At 36.9% G+C, this 17,384-nt stretch overlaps 1 protein-coding gene across 2 annotated transcripts in view; it reads left to right on the forward strand.

Moving 5' to 3' along the window:
* LOC105477462 (discoidin, CUB and LCCL domain containing 2) overlaps positions 1-17,384 on the forward strand; it is a 94,486-nt gene that overhangs the window by 37,326 nt on the left and 39,776 nt on the right. For both annotated transcript variants that reach the window (XM_011733968.3, XM_011733969.3), the window contains exon 3: positions 7,506-7,643. In XM_011733968.3, coding sequence (XP_011732270.2) covers positions 7,506-7,643 — 138 coding nt within the window. The remainder of the gene's footprint in view (positions 1-7,505; positions 7,644-17,384) is intronic.

The raw sequence follows: 17,384 nt of genomic DNA on the forward strand, positions 1-17,384 counted from the left end.
TTTCTCTGTCTCTTCACTCTGTTGATTGTTTTCTTTGCTATGCAAAAGCATTTTAGTTTGAGGTAATCCTATATGCCTATTTTTTAATATTAATATTTGTTCCATTGCTTTGTGTATTTATTTTTAATACTTATACATCAGTTGAAACTTTTTTGCCATTATATCCCCTTTCATTTCAGCCACATTCTCACCTTTTTACTTTCTAAATATTCTTTTTAGTCTGTTTTTTTTTCTTCTTTTCCATTCCTTATGTTTTCATTAGAATCTGTAATTCCTTGTGCACTTTATAATGTGGTCTTAATTCTTCATTTTTGGTATACTTTTGTCTTTTCTTGTATTTCTTTCCTGAGGTCAACCAACTCTCATTTCTTTCTGCTTTTTTGTCCATTTCTGCCCCTAGTTTCTGAATTTATGGTTCAAGATATTTTATCATATCCCAAATGTTTGAGGACATTTAATTAAGTTTGGAGTGCTGTGCTGTAGTTTCCTTCTGTCGCTGTTTTTGTAGGGGGTGAGGGTTTTCATAAACTAAATTTTAGGGACTCACATTTTTTGTTTTCTTTTTATACTGTGTATTTTTAAGTAGATTAACATTGTACCTCTGTATTTCTGTGGATAGGGCTGGCAGTTTGCAGCGGTTTATAAGCTTTGTAGCTCATAATAGGCCTCTTCGTTAATGTATTTTTTTTTCTTCTGAGAGAGACCGTAGTTCGGGAGAGATTGCCTATATATTTGTTGTTTTGTTTTGTTCTTTCAGTATCCTAAATGTTTCCTCTGAGATTTTGAGGCAGATTATTGAGGAATTGACAACTGTCCATTTCACAACAACATTCAACTGGAGGGAACGTACTCTCCTGTGAGATCCTGGCCCCATCTAAGAATTCCAATTTGTGAGCCTTTTAAGTGGATATTAAAAGATTTTGACATCTCCTAAGTAGTGAAGAGTATATTTTTTCAGAAAAGCTTTAAAGAAATTTCTTGATATTCTTTGAATGTCTCATCTGTGATGCTTGGCACCACATCTGGTTTTGCTGAAGTCTTCACATTATTATGACTCATTGCTTTTTGTATTAGCATACTTGGCATGAGAAACTGCCAGCTATACTGAAGGAATCTGTCAACTTAGAGCTAGGACCTTGAATCACTACCTTTTCAAGATGTTTTATTAAGAAATAGAATGTGAAGCTCTCTTCTTTACAGAAGTTGGCTTGTTTTCCAAAAGATAACTCTTAAAGTCTTTACTAAAGTAGAAGTTTCATAAGAGAGAAGGAAAGCCCACTTGGAAAATTTCGATGGAGAATTTTGATATTACCTTATTTTTAGCACATCTGAATGCTATAAATTTTTCTGTCAAGACTGTTTGGTTACCATTGTAGATAGTGGTAAAAACCTATATGCTCTTTTGTCTGAGCTACAGTTCTGAAAGGATTTTAGAGGAGGCAGCTATGCTTATAATCAAAGAAATGCAAAGTTTTAAAACTAAGTACATTTTTTTCTGACTTTTGGATTCATAAAAAAATTAAAATTTTAATGTTATGTTGGTGTGAGTGTAGTAAAACTGACCCTTTTTTATGTTGAAGATGTACGTAAGTACACATTTCTATATGTAGAAGAGGAATCGCTGGGTCGCTGGGTTGCATATTTTCAGCTATAGCAGTTATTGCCAAATGTTTTTGTGGCTGTACTATTTTACACCCTCTACCAGTGTATAAGAGTTCCAGTTACCATTCTCTGCTTTTCTCCACGTTAACTGTTCTGGTGTGTGTGTACTGATGGCATGTTATACATAGTTTGCTTTGTATTTCCTTGAGAGCTGATGATGTTGTGCTCTTTTCATACATTTATTATCCATCTGAATATCTTCATTTATAAAGAATCTGTTTATGTTTTCATGCATATTCTCTGTTGGGAGATCCTTTTCTTATTCATTTGTTGGAGTTCTGTATATATTCTGGTAATGGGTTCTTTTTAGGTGTAGTACACATATCTTCTCCACTGCTATGGATTGCCATTTTGCTCCATTATTGTTATCTTGTGATAAATAGACATTAATTTTATGTAGTTTGTGCTTAGTAATTATTTTATGGTTAGTACTTTTTGTGTTCTGTTTAAGGAAGTTTTGCCCATTTCTAGGTCATGAAGCTGTTCTCAAAGTTTTCCACTTAAAGCCTTATTGGATTTGTTTCTACATATATTATCGTCAATCCGTCCAGAATTGATTTTTAGTTGTGTTGTGTGAGGTAGGAGTCAAAGTATCAAGGTACATTTTCCCATGCAGCATTTATTCACTTTAAAATGTGCAGATATCAGATCTGCTGCTTAAGATGAAAAACACCAAAGTAGCTACTTTTCTAAAATCAAGATGTACAATAACTATGATATGTTGTAGAAAAATATAATTTAAAATACTTTTCTAAAACCACTATATTTTAGAAGGAGAGGCAAATTCATTTTTAGTAATATTGCTAAATCCCTTTTAAACCTAGTAAATATCTGTTATGTCCCATTTTAAATATATGCCCAATAGTCTAATTGTTTAAAAAGAAATTAGAGCTATACCTTCCTATCATTATCTTCTGCAGGCAAGTCTTTGCTGAAGCAGCTAAAACTAAGGCTAAATCCAGCCAAAAAGAACAGCTTATTCACAGTATAAGAGAAATGATTATGGGAAGACATTTTAGACATTCAAAAAGAGGACACTCAACAACTCCAAGTCAGGGAGTTAATTTGTACATCTCCACCTCACTCTGGCCCACCAAGCATAAGACAATGGTCCTCAAAGCCAGACTTTTTAAAGAAACTTTACTGACGGGAGTTATTTAATGATAGCATCTATGGTAAACATTGTCCAGGCACTATAATGGCCTCTTCTGTACCTTAGAGGATTCAACTGTACATTTGATTTGTCCCACTACACTAAGCTTTCTGAGAGCATTACTGCCTCTCATTCCATCACCGAATCCCCAGTCTACCTGGCTTAGTGCCTGGATATTCAGGGTTTCAATAAATGAGTTCCTTTGAGAATTCCAAATTTTGTTTTTTGAGACCGGAGATGCTCCTATACTAGTAAAAAAAAAAAAAAAAAAACCTGTTTGTAAAGAAGTTTGTAAATTAGAATCTATGCTCTTTAAGCAAGCTTCATTTCCCCCTACTGAAAGTGGACAGAGCTGATGTGCTTTTGTTCTAGCAAGTAACTCTCTGCCCTCTGGTCCATCCTTCTGAGTTGCAGATTCCTAAGGAAAGCATTGTTCCATGGCATACCTCAGCAAGTTGAATGAGCTTCCATTTAATTGAGAACATAAATAAGATTTCTGCAGAAGATTTTATAGTAACAGTATTAACTATACTTCTGGTTTATCAGAGTCAGATGCACTATCTCACCTGTCTTTTGAATACAGAATGTTTCCATTTAACATCTTCTAGAGCTTAATTTATTGCTGTTCATCTACTGTGGTTAATGTGGACATCAGAAGAGGCATGGTGACCATGAGCTCTCTACACTCTATACAAGTGGCTACAAACTCACTGCCAACAGGGTCTAGACAGATGAAATAAAGAAGTGAAATGGCCTAGGCATATGAAGAATAACAGCATAGCTATGATGATAAATGATAGCTGAGCTTCAGGACTGGGGGGCATTGTGGAGTGGTAGGGCTGTGGCAAACTGGAGTGTGACTTTCTTTTTCAAAGGGGATAGCTGCTACTTAAGGACAATCACTTAGAAAACTGGCCTAGATTTCCTTTTTTCCTTGTGATTTTTCAAGAGAAGTTGGAAATTCAGAATGTATGTAAGGTTTCCAGATTTTGAAAACTTTAACACCTAATTTAAACATTTTTGAAGGAGAGTATAGCCCAGAACTGTACAGACCAAGAGGCCTGTGGGCTGATTCGGGTCCTGAGCCATCAATTCTAACTTCTCCTCCATACCTCTATCAGATTCAATTATCCAAAAGCATGATATTCTTGGACTGTACACTAAATTCCTGGTTGTGTTCCGTTTTATTTTGCTTCATAACAAATTATCACAAGCTTAGCAGCTTAAATGAGCACAGTTTTATCATCCCAGTTTCCATGGATCTGAAGTCTGGGCATTGCATGGCATGACTGAATTCTCTGCTCAGGTTCCTACCAGGCTGAAGTTAAGGTGTTAGCTGGGAATATGTTTCTCACCTGGGGCTCACAGTTCTCTTCCAAGTGTACTAGTTGTTGGTAGAATTCAGTTCATTGCAGTTGTAAAACTGAGGTCCCCATTTTCCTGGTTACTGTTGGCCAGGGACTGCTCTAAGTTTCTAGAGGCCACTTGCAATGACCCTGATAGGCAAGTTGCTACATAGATGTTTGCTTTCTTCCAGGACACCTGGCATGTGTCTCTCTTATTTCCAATTCTGCAACCTGAGATAACAATGTGCTTTTAATGGGCCTACCTGATTAGTTCAGGCTTACCCAGAAAAATCTTCCTTTTGCCATATATGTAACATAAAAGAAGTTAAAAATAAAACTGACAGGGAATCCTGGTAAGAAATACCCTAGAAGGCCGGGTGCAGTGACTCACGCCTGTAATCCCATCACTTTGAGAGGCTGAGGTAGGTGGATCACCACAGGTCAGAAGTTCAAGACCAGCCTGGCCAATATGGTGAGACCATGTCTCTAATAAAAATACAAAAATTAGCCAGGTGTGGTGGTGTGCATCTGTAATCCCAGCTACTTGGGAGGCTGAAACAGGAGAATTACTTGAACCCGGGAGGCAGAGGTTGCAATGAGCCAAGATCACGCCACTGTACTCCAGCCTGGGTGACAGAGCGAGACTCCGTTTGAAAGAGAGAGAGAGAAAGAAAGAGAGAAGGAGAGAAGGAAGTAGGAAAGGAATATCCTAGAAGCATTAAAAGATCACATACTACAGGAAATTTTACAAGTAAACACAGGTTGGAAAAGTTAATCAAGAAAACAACAAGTTACCAGTTTCTTTATCTCCAATATTGCTGGGGAGAGGGGAATAAATTGGTGCAGCCTTTTTGTTGAATTAGATTCCATTTGTCAGTTTTGGCTTTTGTTGCCATTGCTTTTGGTGTTTCGTCATGAAGTCTTTGCCCATGCCTATGTTCTGAATGGTATTGCCTATGTTTTCTTCTAGGGTTTTTATGGTGTTAGGTGTTATACATTAAGTCTTTGATTCATCTTGAGTTAATTTTTTATAAGGTGTAAGGAACGGGCCCAGTTTCAGTTTTCTGCATATGGCCAGCTAGCCAGTTTTCCCAACAGCATTTATTAAATAGGGAACCCTTTCCCCATTGCTTTTGTCAGGTTTGTCAAAGATCAAATGGTTGTAGATATGTGGTGTTATTTCTGAGGCCTCTGTTCTGTTCCAGTGGTCCACATACCCGTTTTGGTACCAGTACCATGCTGTTTTGATTACTGTAGCCTTGTGGTATAATTTGAAGTCAGGTAGCGTCATGCCTCCAGCTTTGTTCTTTTTGCTTAGGATTGTCTTGGCTATGTGGACTCTTTTTTGGTTCCATACAAAATTTAAAGTAGTTTTTTCTAATTCTGTGAAGAAAGTCAATGGTAGCTTGATGTGGATAGCATTGAATCTATATATTTGGGCATTATGGCCATTTTCACAATATTGATTCTTTCTATCCATGAGCATGGAATGTTTTTCCATTTGTTTATATCCTCTCTTATTTCCTTGAGCAGTGGTTTGTCCTTGAAGAGGTCCTTCGTGTCCCTTTAAGTTGTATTCCTAGGTATTTTATTCTCTTTGCAGCAATTGTGAATGGGAGTTCACTCATGATTTGGCTCTCTGTCTGTTATTGGTGTATAGGAATGCTTGTGGTTTTTTCACATTGATTTTGTATCCTGAGACTTTGCTGAAGTTGTCTATCAGCTTAAGGAGATTTTGGGCTGAGATAGTGGGATTTTCTAAATATACAATCATGTCGTCTGCAAACAGAGACAATTTTACTTCCTCTCTTCTTGTTTGAATACCCTTTATTTCTTTCTCTTGACTGATTGCCATGGCCAGAACTTCCAATACCATGTTAATAGGAGTGGTGAGAGAGGGCATCCTTGTCTTGTGCCAGTTTTCAAAGGGAATGCGTCCAGTTTTTGCCCATTCAGTATGATATTGGCTGTGGGTTTGTCATATATAGCTCTTATTGTTTTGAGGTATGCTGATTTTGAACTTTTTACAGCAATTTTATTCCTAAGTTTTTTGACTTTTGTGATGCTATTATGGATGGAGTTTTAAAAATTTCATTTCAGATTGCACTAGCATATATGGAAATGCAGTTGATATTTGTATATGGATCCTGTGACTTAGCTAAGTTTCTTTACTAGTTCTAGTGAGGTTTTGTTTTGTTTTCTTTGTCAATTCCTTAGAATTCTCTACTCATAAGATCAAGTATCATCCTTGAAAATGATTCTTGGAAGTCCACATGACTCTTATTCAAGTGATGTTGCCATAGTTTAAAACATTTTTGAAAGTCCTTATTCAGAATTTCTTACACAAGTTACCAAGCACATAAGAAAATCAGTTTTTATTATTTATTAGTGTATGTCTTGCTTTAATGTCTCTCCTTCTTCTTCCTTTTTATCTTAGTATCTTAGATCTGTACTGAGGATATGTTATTTTTTATAGTCTGTCCAACCTGTGGCCTGCAGGCCACATGTGGCCCAGGACAGCTTTGAATGCGGCCCAACAGAAATTCGTAAACTTTCTTAAAACATTATGAGATTTTTTTGTGATTTATTTTTTGTGTTTGTTTATTGGTTGATTGATTGATTGATTGTGCCCAGCAGCTGTCGTTAGTATTAATGTATTTTATTTGTGGTCCAAGACAATTCTTTTTCCAGTGTGGCCCAGGGAAGCCAAAAGATTGGACACCCTTGTGATAGACATTAAAGGATGGAAGTTAGGCACACAGTTATATATATGCATCTGACATTTAAGGAAAAAGCTGTGGATGGACGGTTAAGCTTGTGCGTTGTCAGATCATAGTTAAAGCCATGGGATGAAATGTGATCACCTAAAGAGATTAACTAGAAATCCAACAACCCTCAGAAGTAAAATTGAGTAGGTCCACAAAAAGGCTTGAGGTGTGACCTGAGGTCAGAATCTAAGGGGGTTTGAGGGAAGCATGTTAAGAATACTGCTAATTAACCATCAGTTCATTTGTGAACCACCTGCCTGGATGAAATATTTTGTTAATTTTTTTTAGTCCCTTATTATTGTTTTTAAAGAGTATATATGTCTTTCACAGGAAATTAATCTCTATAAGTTCACTGATGCATGTACTGCTTTTCCTTTTGAATCATTTTAATAGACATTACTTGTCATTTTTTTCCTCCAGAGTAATATGATTTATAATCATTAAACATTTTAGTCCTTGTTTTATACTAATTTAATAGCCAGCTTGGTATATTATTCTGATTCTGTTATCTACATTGCAAATATTATTGACTTAAAGAGAGTCACAGCAAATAATCTGCTTTTCTTTCATTCCTAGGCAAATACTGTGGTCTGGGGTTGCAAATGAACCATTCAATTGAATCAAAAGGCAATGAAATCACATTGCTGTTCATGAGTGGAATCCATGTTTCTGGACGCGGATTTTTGGCCTCATACTCTGTTATAGATAAACAAGGTAATTTTCACCTTATGCAGTGGCTCCTACAGTTTGTAATTTCTAATAACAAAAATAAAATGCTTTTTTTCAGTAGCTGTTTTCTGAAATTGGAATAGAGCAGAAAGACTGAACAGTTAATAGCATATATATAAATTTGACAAATAAGGTGAGATCAGTTTCAAAGTTCCAAAAATAAAAGTACATGAATGTTACTTTCCTTTCCTTAGTAGAGGAAATACTGCTGAAATACTGATTTTTTTTATTTTTATAAGGTTGGAACACAAACTGTATAACTTTTTTTTTTTTTTTTTTGAGACAGAGTTTCTCTCTTATCGTCCAGGCTGGAGTGCAGTGGTGCGATCTCAGCTCAGCGCAACTTCCGCCTCCCGGGTTCAAGTGATTCTCCTGTCCCAGCCTCCCGAGTAGCTGGGATTATAGGCATGCGCCACCATGCCTGGCTAATTTTGTATTTTTAGTAGAGGTGGGGTTTCTCCATGTTGGCCAGGCTGGTCTCGAACTCCTGACCTCAGGTGATCCGCTTGGCTCGGCCTCCCAAAGTGCTGGAATTACAGGTGTGAGCTACTGCACCCAGCCTATAATAACATTTTTAAAATTTATAAATTATTGAAATGTTTTATATCAATTTAAAACGTTATTATTCACAGTTTACTGCTTCATAGTGCTGTGTTAAAGACCATACTACCATTATTTTCAAAGAATAAGATCTCACATCCCCAGGGGTACCTGAGGAGTGCTCAGACAGCATGAAATAAACATGGTGTATTTCTAAATTGCTAATGTTTAGGAGGAAAATGTGGTGTAAAGGGGGAAAATGAAAAACAAGGTTATTCAGGTGCTGGTGAGGTTGTGGGGAAAAAGGAACAGTATACAGTGTTCGTGGGAGTGTCAGTCAGTTCAGCCATTGTGGAAGACAATGTGGTAATTCCTCAAAGACCTAAAGACAGAAGTACCATTCAACCCAGCAATCCCATGACTGGATATATACCCAAAGGAATATCAATTATTCTGTCATAAAGACACATGCACGTGTATGTTCATTGCACCACTATTTAATAGCAGAGACTTAGAATCACCTTAAATGCCCATCAGTGATAGACTGGATAAAGAAAGTTTTGTACATACACATCATGGAATACTATTCAGCTATGAAAAAGAACGAGATGTTCTTTACAGGGACATGGATGGAGCTGGAAGCCCTTGTCTTTAGCAGACTAATTAATGCAGGAACAGAAAACCAAATACTGCAGGTGCATGTTCTGACTTATAAGTGGGAGCTAAATTATGAAAACACATGAGGGGAACAACACACACTGGGGATTTTTGGAGGGTGGGAGGTGGGAGAGGATCAGGAAAAATAAATAATGGATACCAGGCTTAATACCTGGATGATAAAATAATCTGTAAAACAAGCCCCCATGACCCAAGCTTACTTGTGTAACAAACCCGCACATGTACCCCAAACTTAAAAGTTTAAAAACAAAAGATTATTAAATAGAATAGAATCCAAAATTTACCTGAATCTCTAAGATAAAATGCAAGACCTGCATGAAATCTCTCATATGTTTTAGCTGCTGTGGGATATGTTCATTTCCCCCTGCTATGTAGGGGTACCATGATGAGAAAGTTTAAGAAGTGTTGCTAGTATAAGAATATATCAAAACAATCATTTAAATTTTTAAAAGTTGATATTTTGATAGTCAGCATTGAATTAAGTTACCATTTAAAAGTTTAAATTGGCTTTTACTTCATATTGTATGAAATGAGGACATTATCAAGAACCTCCTAATTGTGAGAGTGCTGGGCACTGGGAATTATAGGGGAAAGCAAGTGATTCCTACTCAGCTATGGTGGGTTTTAGATAAACACAATATGTCTTATTGAAAGTTTCATTTAGAAAGTGATAGAGGAGAGAGCTGTTTTGTATGGAGGAACCTGCCTTTCTTTAGTTTATAAGCAATAGGGCAAGGTGTGAAGGCTAACAAAATCTGTCATGGAAAATGAGAAGGAAAATTCATTTGGATGAAATAGTAGAAAAGAACTAGAAACATTGTGCCAAATGAACAATTAATATTTTTGACAGAACCAGGAAAACATATACAGTGTGATGTTGTGGAAAGGACTCTAGGTGTCTGTTCCTGGAATCAAAGCTTGCCTCTACCACGTGCTAGCTGGCTAACCTCTGGCCAGTCATTTCACTGCTGTGAGTTGTGAGGACTGAATCTAATAAAAACGTGTACCATTTGTAGGCTCATGACATAGCAGACACATAGAATGTTAGTTTCCCCCCTTCTACCACTGTACACATGCATACACATGTTCCCCACCCCTACCACTGAAAGAGTAATGTAGAGAACACAAGTGAGATGATAATGGATTACCGTCCTTTAAGTTTTACTTAAAGTCTTGGGGTTGATAGGTGAGAGGATAGATAATAAAGTTAATTTGCTTGTCATTTTCATTAAGTTTCTTAACCTTAATATCAGGTTAAATTATTTATTTTGATTCGTATTTTTGCTTTTCTCTGTTACTTATCAAGTTGAAAGTTTCTGGAAAATAAGTATCCTCTTTTTAAAAAAAAAAAAAAGTTTCTCACGTTAGATATTTAAATTATGAGGCTTTTTGACCCACAGAAACCTTAATATCCTGCATTAAGTTTACTTAAGAATTGGCTATGACCTCAGATAAAAGAATCAGAATGTTGCGTAGCTTACAAACCTCTGCCAAATTTCAAGTGGCTATATTCTATTTTGGATGAATCTTAGCTTCCAAAGATTTTTGAAACAACCACCTTAATCAGGAATTTCTTTATACTAAAACTTTCAAAGTCATAATCATCTTGGGAAATCCTCATTTAACAGCTCTCTCCTGAAATCTTACTATTTTTTGCATGTCTTTATCCCATCCATCAAGCGTGTGTTTTATCTGAACTAGAATGAATTGGCTGAACTATATTCAGGAGAACACTGGTTGAATTTCTTATTACTTCTTCTTGGGTGGCTTTTTTATCACAATTTCTTATAATGACTCATTCATTTGAAGGTTGCTTGGCTTTGGTTGAGGTCCTCAGTGTATTTTTATCCAGGAAACTTAACTGCCACAATGAATTCCATAAATGTTTTCAAGGAACCTAACTACATGTCTCTAGCCTAGAAGTCTAGTTGAAGATTTAGAGTATTTGGGAATGAAAAGATTGTGAAAAATCTTGCTTCATCAGCTACTTCATTTGTTAGGCTCTCAAGATGACTTGTGTTATAGTATGTATTGTTGATAGAGTCATGATTTTGCGTGAGATAGACTAATTCTCATTACCTTGTGCAAGAGCCCATTGTAAAAATCTATTCCTTTTGATTGCTTATTTCCTGCCCTATATTTGGCACCAAGGAAGCAGCAGTAGATAAGACACAATCATACCTTCATGGGACTTGCAGTGTAGGGTTGGAAAAAGACATTAAACGAATACTTAATTGCAATTATAAAATAAAGTATAGTGAAAGAATCAGCAAATGATAGGGGCCAGAGGTGTGTGAGGAGTGGAAGATTGATAAAAAGGCAGAGTTTTCCTGAGGAAGTCACTTTTAAGCTGAGAAGTGAAGGATTGGAGTTTCCAGGCAGACAAGGAAGGGAAAACATTCTACAGAAGGAACAGCAGGTGCAAAAACCTGATGGTGGAGAAGAGTTTTGGGAGAATGGGAAAAGAAAGCCAGAGTAGCTAGAGTAGATTGGGTTGGGGGGTGAGTAGGTTTCATTATTCTGAACCTTATAGAAAAGGTAAGAGTTGGAGTTTTTTCCTAAGAGTAAATGGAAGCTGTTAAGAACAGAGAAGTGGCCGGGCGCGGTGGCTCAAGCCTGTAATCCCAGCACTTTGGGAGGCCGAGACGGGCGGATCACAAGGTCAGGAGATCGAGACCATCCTGGCTAACACGGTGAAAACCCGTCTCTACTAAAAAATACAAAAAACTAGCCGGGCGAGGTGGCGGGCGCCTGTGGTCCCAGCTACTCAGGAGGCTGAGGCAGGAGAATGGCGTAAACCCGGGAGGCGGAGCTCCTGGGCGACAGAGCCAGACTCAGTCTCAAAAAAAAAAAAAAAAAAAAGAACAGAGAAGTGGTATGACTGGATTTATGTTTTTGTTTATGCAATCTTCCCTGCTCTGTGAAGAGTGGGTCAAATAAAAGTAAGAATAAATGTAGAGAGGCCCATTAAGAGGCTGTCTCAGAAGCCAAAGCAGAGATGATTGAATTAAGAGGTCTCGTTATAAATGTAACTAGAATTATGCCAGTTTGTAAAGACTGTAGAAGTCAGACATATCTTCTACAGGGAACACTTCAATGAATTAGAGTTTATCCTGGTGGAATTTAAGCTCTAGGAAGAGTCTTTGAGCATTAGGAAGCCTCTTGGATGAAGCTCTGAACTACAGTAATGCCCGGGTTGTATCTTGGGCTCTCTATCTGGAGTCCTCTTCCAGTTTCGTTTCTAGTTTTCATTAAATTTTTAATAAAGCTTTTTTTCTCCCTCTCTGCTATTTTTAATGATCTTTGAGCGGTAGTTTTCAGCTGTTTTCATTACCAGTTATCTCTTTCCATTTTCACCTATAAACCTCATTTTTGAAAGATATAGTGAAAGGAAAAGTTCCCATTTCCTCAAGCAATTTGATATGTGGAAATATGAATCAAGACTTCCAACAACTGTGAGAGGACTAATATTTCTACTCTAAAGTAGCATAATCTCAACCAATTTCAACCGTTCCACAGAAGCAGCCACTAAATACTTGCTTATACAAACAGCCACATCTATGTCCTCATAATAGGTATTCTCTCTAATAATCTATTCTCCAGTGAACTATCATAAGTACTGTTAATCAGTTTTCATCTACTGCGGCCAGACTTTCTGAAAATTTGAAGATGTATGTGGACCTTTGTGGTATCTTGGACATTTATATTGGCAATCCCTGTTTAGAAGTTCTATAAAAACTCCTGAGTTACTGCTGGTGTTACTGAGTGAGGCAGAACCTACCACATTAAGGTCCAGACTCAGGTAACTTGGATCTGTTAATTTAGTATAATAATAAATGTGGCCAGGTGTGGTGACTCATGCTTTTATCCCAGCACTTTGGGAGGCCGAGGCAGGTGGATCACCTGAGGTCAGTAGTTTGAGACCAGCCTGGCCAACATGATGAAAACCTGTCTTTACTAAAAATATAAAAAATTAGCCGAGCATGGTGGTGGGTTCCTGTAATCCCAGCTACTCAGGAGGCTGAGGCAGGAGAATCGGTTGTACCTGGGAGGCGGAGGTTGCAGTGAGCCCAGATTGCATTACTGCACTCCAACCTGGGCAGCAAGAATGAAACTCTGCCCCAAAATAATAATAATGATAAATGCTCCTGACATTTTATTCTGAAAAGTAGATTTAAAAACAGCAGTTGTCACTGGAATTGAAAAAATAAAATGAATTTTATAGATGATCTAAATTTCTATTTTTGAATCTGTTCAACAATGACCAGTTTCTAGGAGGAACTGGACATTTCTAGAATGGTTCTGGGTGATGATTTTTTTAAGTTGTAGTTATAAAACAGTGAATTCAGAAGAAATATATACATTTGCATTGAAAGCTTCAAGTCCTTCAAGACAGCATTTGTTCATATGTACCATAATTGGGGTGTGTGTGTGTGTGTGTGTGTGTGTGTGTGTGTGTGTGTTTACATGCATGATTGGAAAGGGGTGATCCTGGTATTCTTTTTGGAGAACGTGAAATTGTCACTTAAAACATAATACTAAATCGGACTACTTTAGATTTCACCAACTCAGAATTTTGTAGTGGTCAGTCTAAAGTTTGCCTTTATTTTGGAGGGGAGACATAGTAAATGGTTTAAAATTTCATGTGAAATAATGTTGATATTAACATACTTCCTAATTGGAACTCATAAACACATGTTCATTCATTGTCTGCCACCCCTTAGAATCTGATGACAGTGCACTTAAGACTTGTGAACCACGGAGCCTGGAAAATATTCCCATTTAACAAGATTATCGTTGCTATATGATGGATTATTTTTAAAATTAACACCAATAGTATAAAAAATATTTGCTGCATTTTTTAACCACATCATTTTTGCAAATATTTGCCATTTTTTCATTCTTACATCAGATTATATCAGTTTGCAAATGAAACATAGGGCTGACTAGATAATTCCTTTCTAGCAGAGTCCAAATTTCTGTAACTGGTTATTTTTTTCCTGCATGGAATGTTTTTGGCTTTGAAAATAGAGTGTGAATTCCTTAGATTGTTTGCCTTCTTAACTGTACAGTAATTTTATAGAATCTGTTTTGTTTCCAGTACTACAGTTGGCTAGGTTCCTATTTGTTATTTTTATATTGGTTTCCAAATTTCGGTTCCTGTATGTGGCAAACATTTTAAAACTCTGATACTGTTAAACTTAGTAAGACTTTATTAATGAAGTTTCAGTTTACATTCCTATCTTTAGATAATGCTTTTGTTTCCACACAAATGAGTATGTATAATGTTTGTGTGTATAATATAATTAACATGCAGAAGAATATTTGTAGTTTGGTGTGAATTTGTAGAACAAAGGTGCTGATGAACAAAGTGCTACCAATTTTGCAGAGAAAGAAAATTTAACCATCTGTTAAGATGGTGTTAACCCAAAGAGGCAATTCATATTACAGGATAGAGTTTATTCCAAGCTGATAGGTAAACCTGAAGAGCATCTTAATGATTTTAATGTTTTCTATATGTTTAATTTTTTTTGGCATATTGGGAGTGCTGAGAACAGACTACATATATGTTTGTGCTGTCTTGTGCTATACAGTGGCTCTATCCTTCACTGTTGGTAAATACAAATGTATTTATTAGCTTCCTAGATACTATGTAGGTCACAAAATAATTATGCTACATTTTAATGTTTTGTATTCATTTTTTAGTGTATGGAGATTTAGATAAGGAGTTTGATTTGATCCAGTTAACCATATGTAGCTTATAGCCTGTTTGACTACATAGTTTATTGCTTAGGCAACTGAGCTATGCTTTATATTATCCATAAGAAAGCATTAATTATTTTCGTCTGAGAAAATTTTTTCCAGGCTTCTACTGTGGACTCTGCTTTCATAGATGACACTGTTATATTCCTAAAAGAAACATGAGGTTTAGTCTCCACTCTCAGTACATAAAAGGAGAGAAGAGGTAAAATACCTAGTATAGTGTCTGTTACTTAGTAAATGTTAATTGGCTCTGAATCACTGTCAATTATGTTGTACTATACTATATATGTGAATTCCTCTTAACAGAATTGCAGATGCTAAAAACCAGTGCAGTAGTTCTATTGCATTCCTTGCAATAGAAGCAAGGAATTAGTCTTAGGACCACACAATAATATTGTCAGGAGAATTTAGCCAAAGACCAGGCTTATCCTATATCGTTTAGCACCCGAACAGAGTAGCTGTTCATATATCTACGATGCAAGGCTGTTGACAAGATGAGAACTATGAAAGCAAGACTACATATTGTTTAAGGCTCTGGGAAATTGATTATTTCAAGAATTTTAGATCACATAAGAGAGAAGAATGTATAGGTGTACATTTTCTTGTTTCTGCCTGTATTTTCTTATTTCTAGTAAATAATACAGTAACTTAGGAATAGTACTTCTAAGCTTTCTTTTTTGAGACAGTCTTGCTCTGTCACCTGGGCTGGAGTGCATTGGTGCTATCTCAGCTCACTGCAACCTCCGCCTCCTGGGTTCAAGCGATTCTCCTGCCCCAGCCTCCCAAGTAGCTGGGACTACAGGCACGCGCCACCACACCTGGCTAATTTTTTGTATTTTTTTTTTTTTTTTTTTTTGGTAGAGACAGGGTTTCAACATGTTAGCCAGGATGGTTTCGATCTCCTGACCTCGTGATCCGCCTGCCTCGGCCTCCCAAAGTGCTGGGATTACAGACATGAGCCACCGTGCCTGGCCACTTACTTGAGTTAGAATAAATATAGGCACTTGAGTTCAACTGTGCGAACATGTTTACAGCAAATATAGTTGGTTACATACCAACTATATTGTGGTAAGTGATGGCTACTGACACTACTGAGGGTCTTTTTCCAATTCAGTCAAGAACACAAAACAGTATTAATTGAAGGAAAATCTAAATAAATATATTTTGCAACCCTACAATCTCAGAAATAGCCAACACTGTCAATCAAAAATATTTCTATGATAGTAACCAATGTGCTGATATTTTTTGATTCATTTGTTAAAATATATTTTCATGGTATTATATATGGGGCAACATAAGATTTCAGGTTTAAATATTTCATGCAACAGTTAAAAAGTTCTCTACCCTTTGCAGTTATTATGTGTTGAAATTGTTTTTAATTGTACTTAATTTTTTTTAAAAAATGTATGTAAGTAACAGTTATAGCAGATAATATAGCTAAGTTTGTGGTTGTCTTAGAAAATCTGATATTGGTGTCTTCAGAAAACCCGACGTTCCTCAGACTGTTCTTGATGATTGGCTTGCCGTCACTTTTGTATTCTCTCCTGCTCTTTCTCACAATCACATTATCCTGCCTTCAGAGCCCCATCTGAGATCTGCCTCCTGGACAGCCCTCTAGGATTAGGGAAGGCAGGTAATGGGGAAGGATAGAAACTCTTCTTATAGATACTATGGTTACACTTCCTTTGGGTTAAACTCTACTGTGAAGACTAGCGTATATTCAACACTGAAGATGCTCTTTTGGGGGCTACACAGAAAAAGAGGGAATGCCAGTTTGCTTCAGCAGAATCCCTGAGGGCATTCTATTTACTACTGCCATCGCTGTTATCCACAACACCCAAATGAAGTGTACCATATATGTGATACTTTGTGCAGTAATGTGTTACTGTCATTTGTATGTATTGGTTGATTAAAATTACCAGAATAAAATTCTATGCAGAGGCTGTCAGTTTAAAATGTAGCACGTACCAGGCACAGTGGCTCACACATGTCTCCTCAACACTTTGGGAGGGTGAGGTGGGAGGATCGCTTGAGGCTGGGAGTTCCAGACCAGCCACGTAGTGAGACCCCCATCTTTACCAACAATTTAAATAATTAGTTGGGTGTGGTGGCACACGCCTGTAGTTTTAGCTACTTGGGAGGCTGAGGTGGGAGGATTGCTTGAGACCAGGAACTTGAGGCTGCAGTGAGCTAGGATCTTGCCACTGCACTCTAGCCTGGGTGACAGAGTGAGGAAAAAGAAATGTAAATTATATACTGCCCTGTACTTTGAACATATTTGATTTTTCTAGTATTATAGGACACATTAAAGTGGATCCAGCAAGATAAGTGTTTTCTCAGTATTTATTATAATCTAAGCACTTCACATGTAAGTTAAAAGTTCATCTTTTAAGTTGCTCAGTCCAGAAAGTTTAGTGTATCTTTGACTCCTCTTTTTTTCTCAAACTTCATATTCACCTGCCAGTTCTTCTAATATGTATGTACATATACCAGAATCTGACTACATCTTAACAGCTCTACTACTACCACTCTATTTCAGGTTCCAACTTTTACATCAATTATGGCAATAAATTTCTTACCTTTGTTTTTGCCCTTTCTCCCCTTCAGTCTACTCTGAATTCAGTAATCAGTGTGATCTTACTAAATTGAGTTTCATCTCACTCTACCAACTATCCTTAGCTCCAAGATGCTCTAGCATTCAGCTTCCCATTACTCACCTGACTTCATCTTTTACTTGTCTACTGT

This window comes from Macaca nemestrina, chromosome 2 (genome assembly GCF_043159975.1).
Source record: "Macaca nemestrina isolate mMacNem1 chromosome 2, mMacNem.hap1, whole genome shotgun sequence".
Classification (NCBI taxonomy): Eukaryota; Metazoa; Chordata; class Mammalia; order Primates; family Cercopithecidae; genus Macaca; species Macaca nemestrina.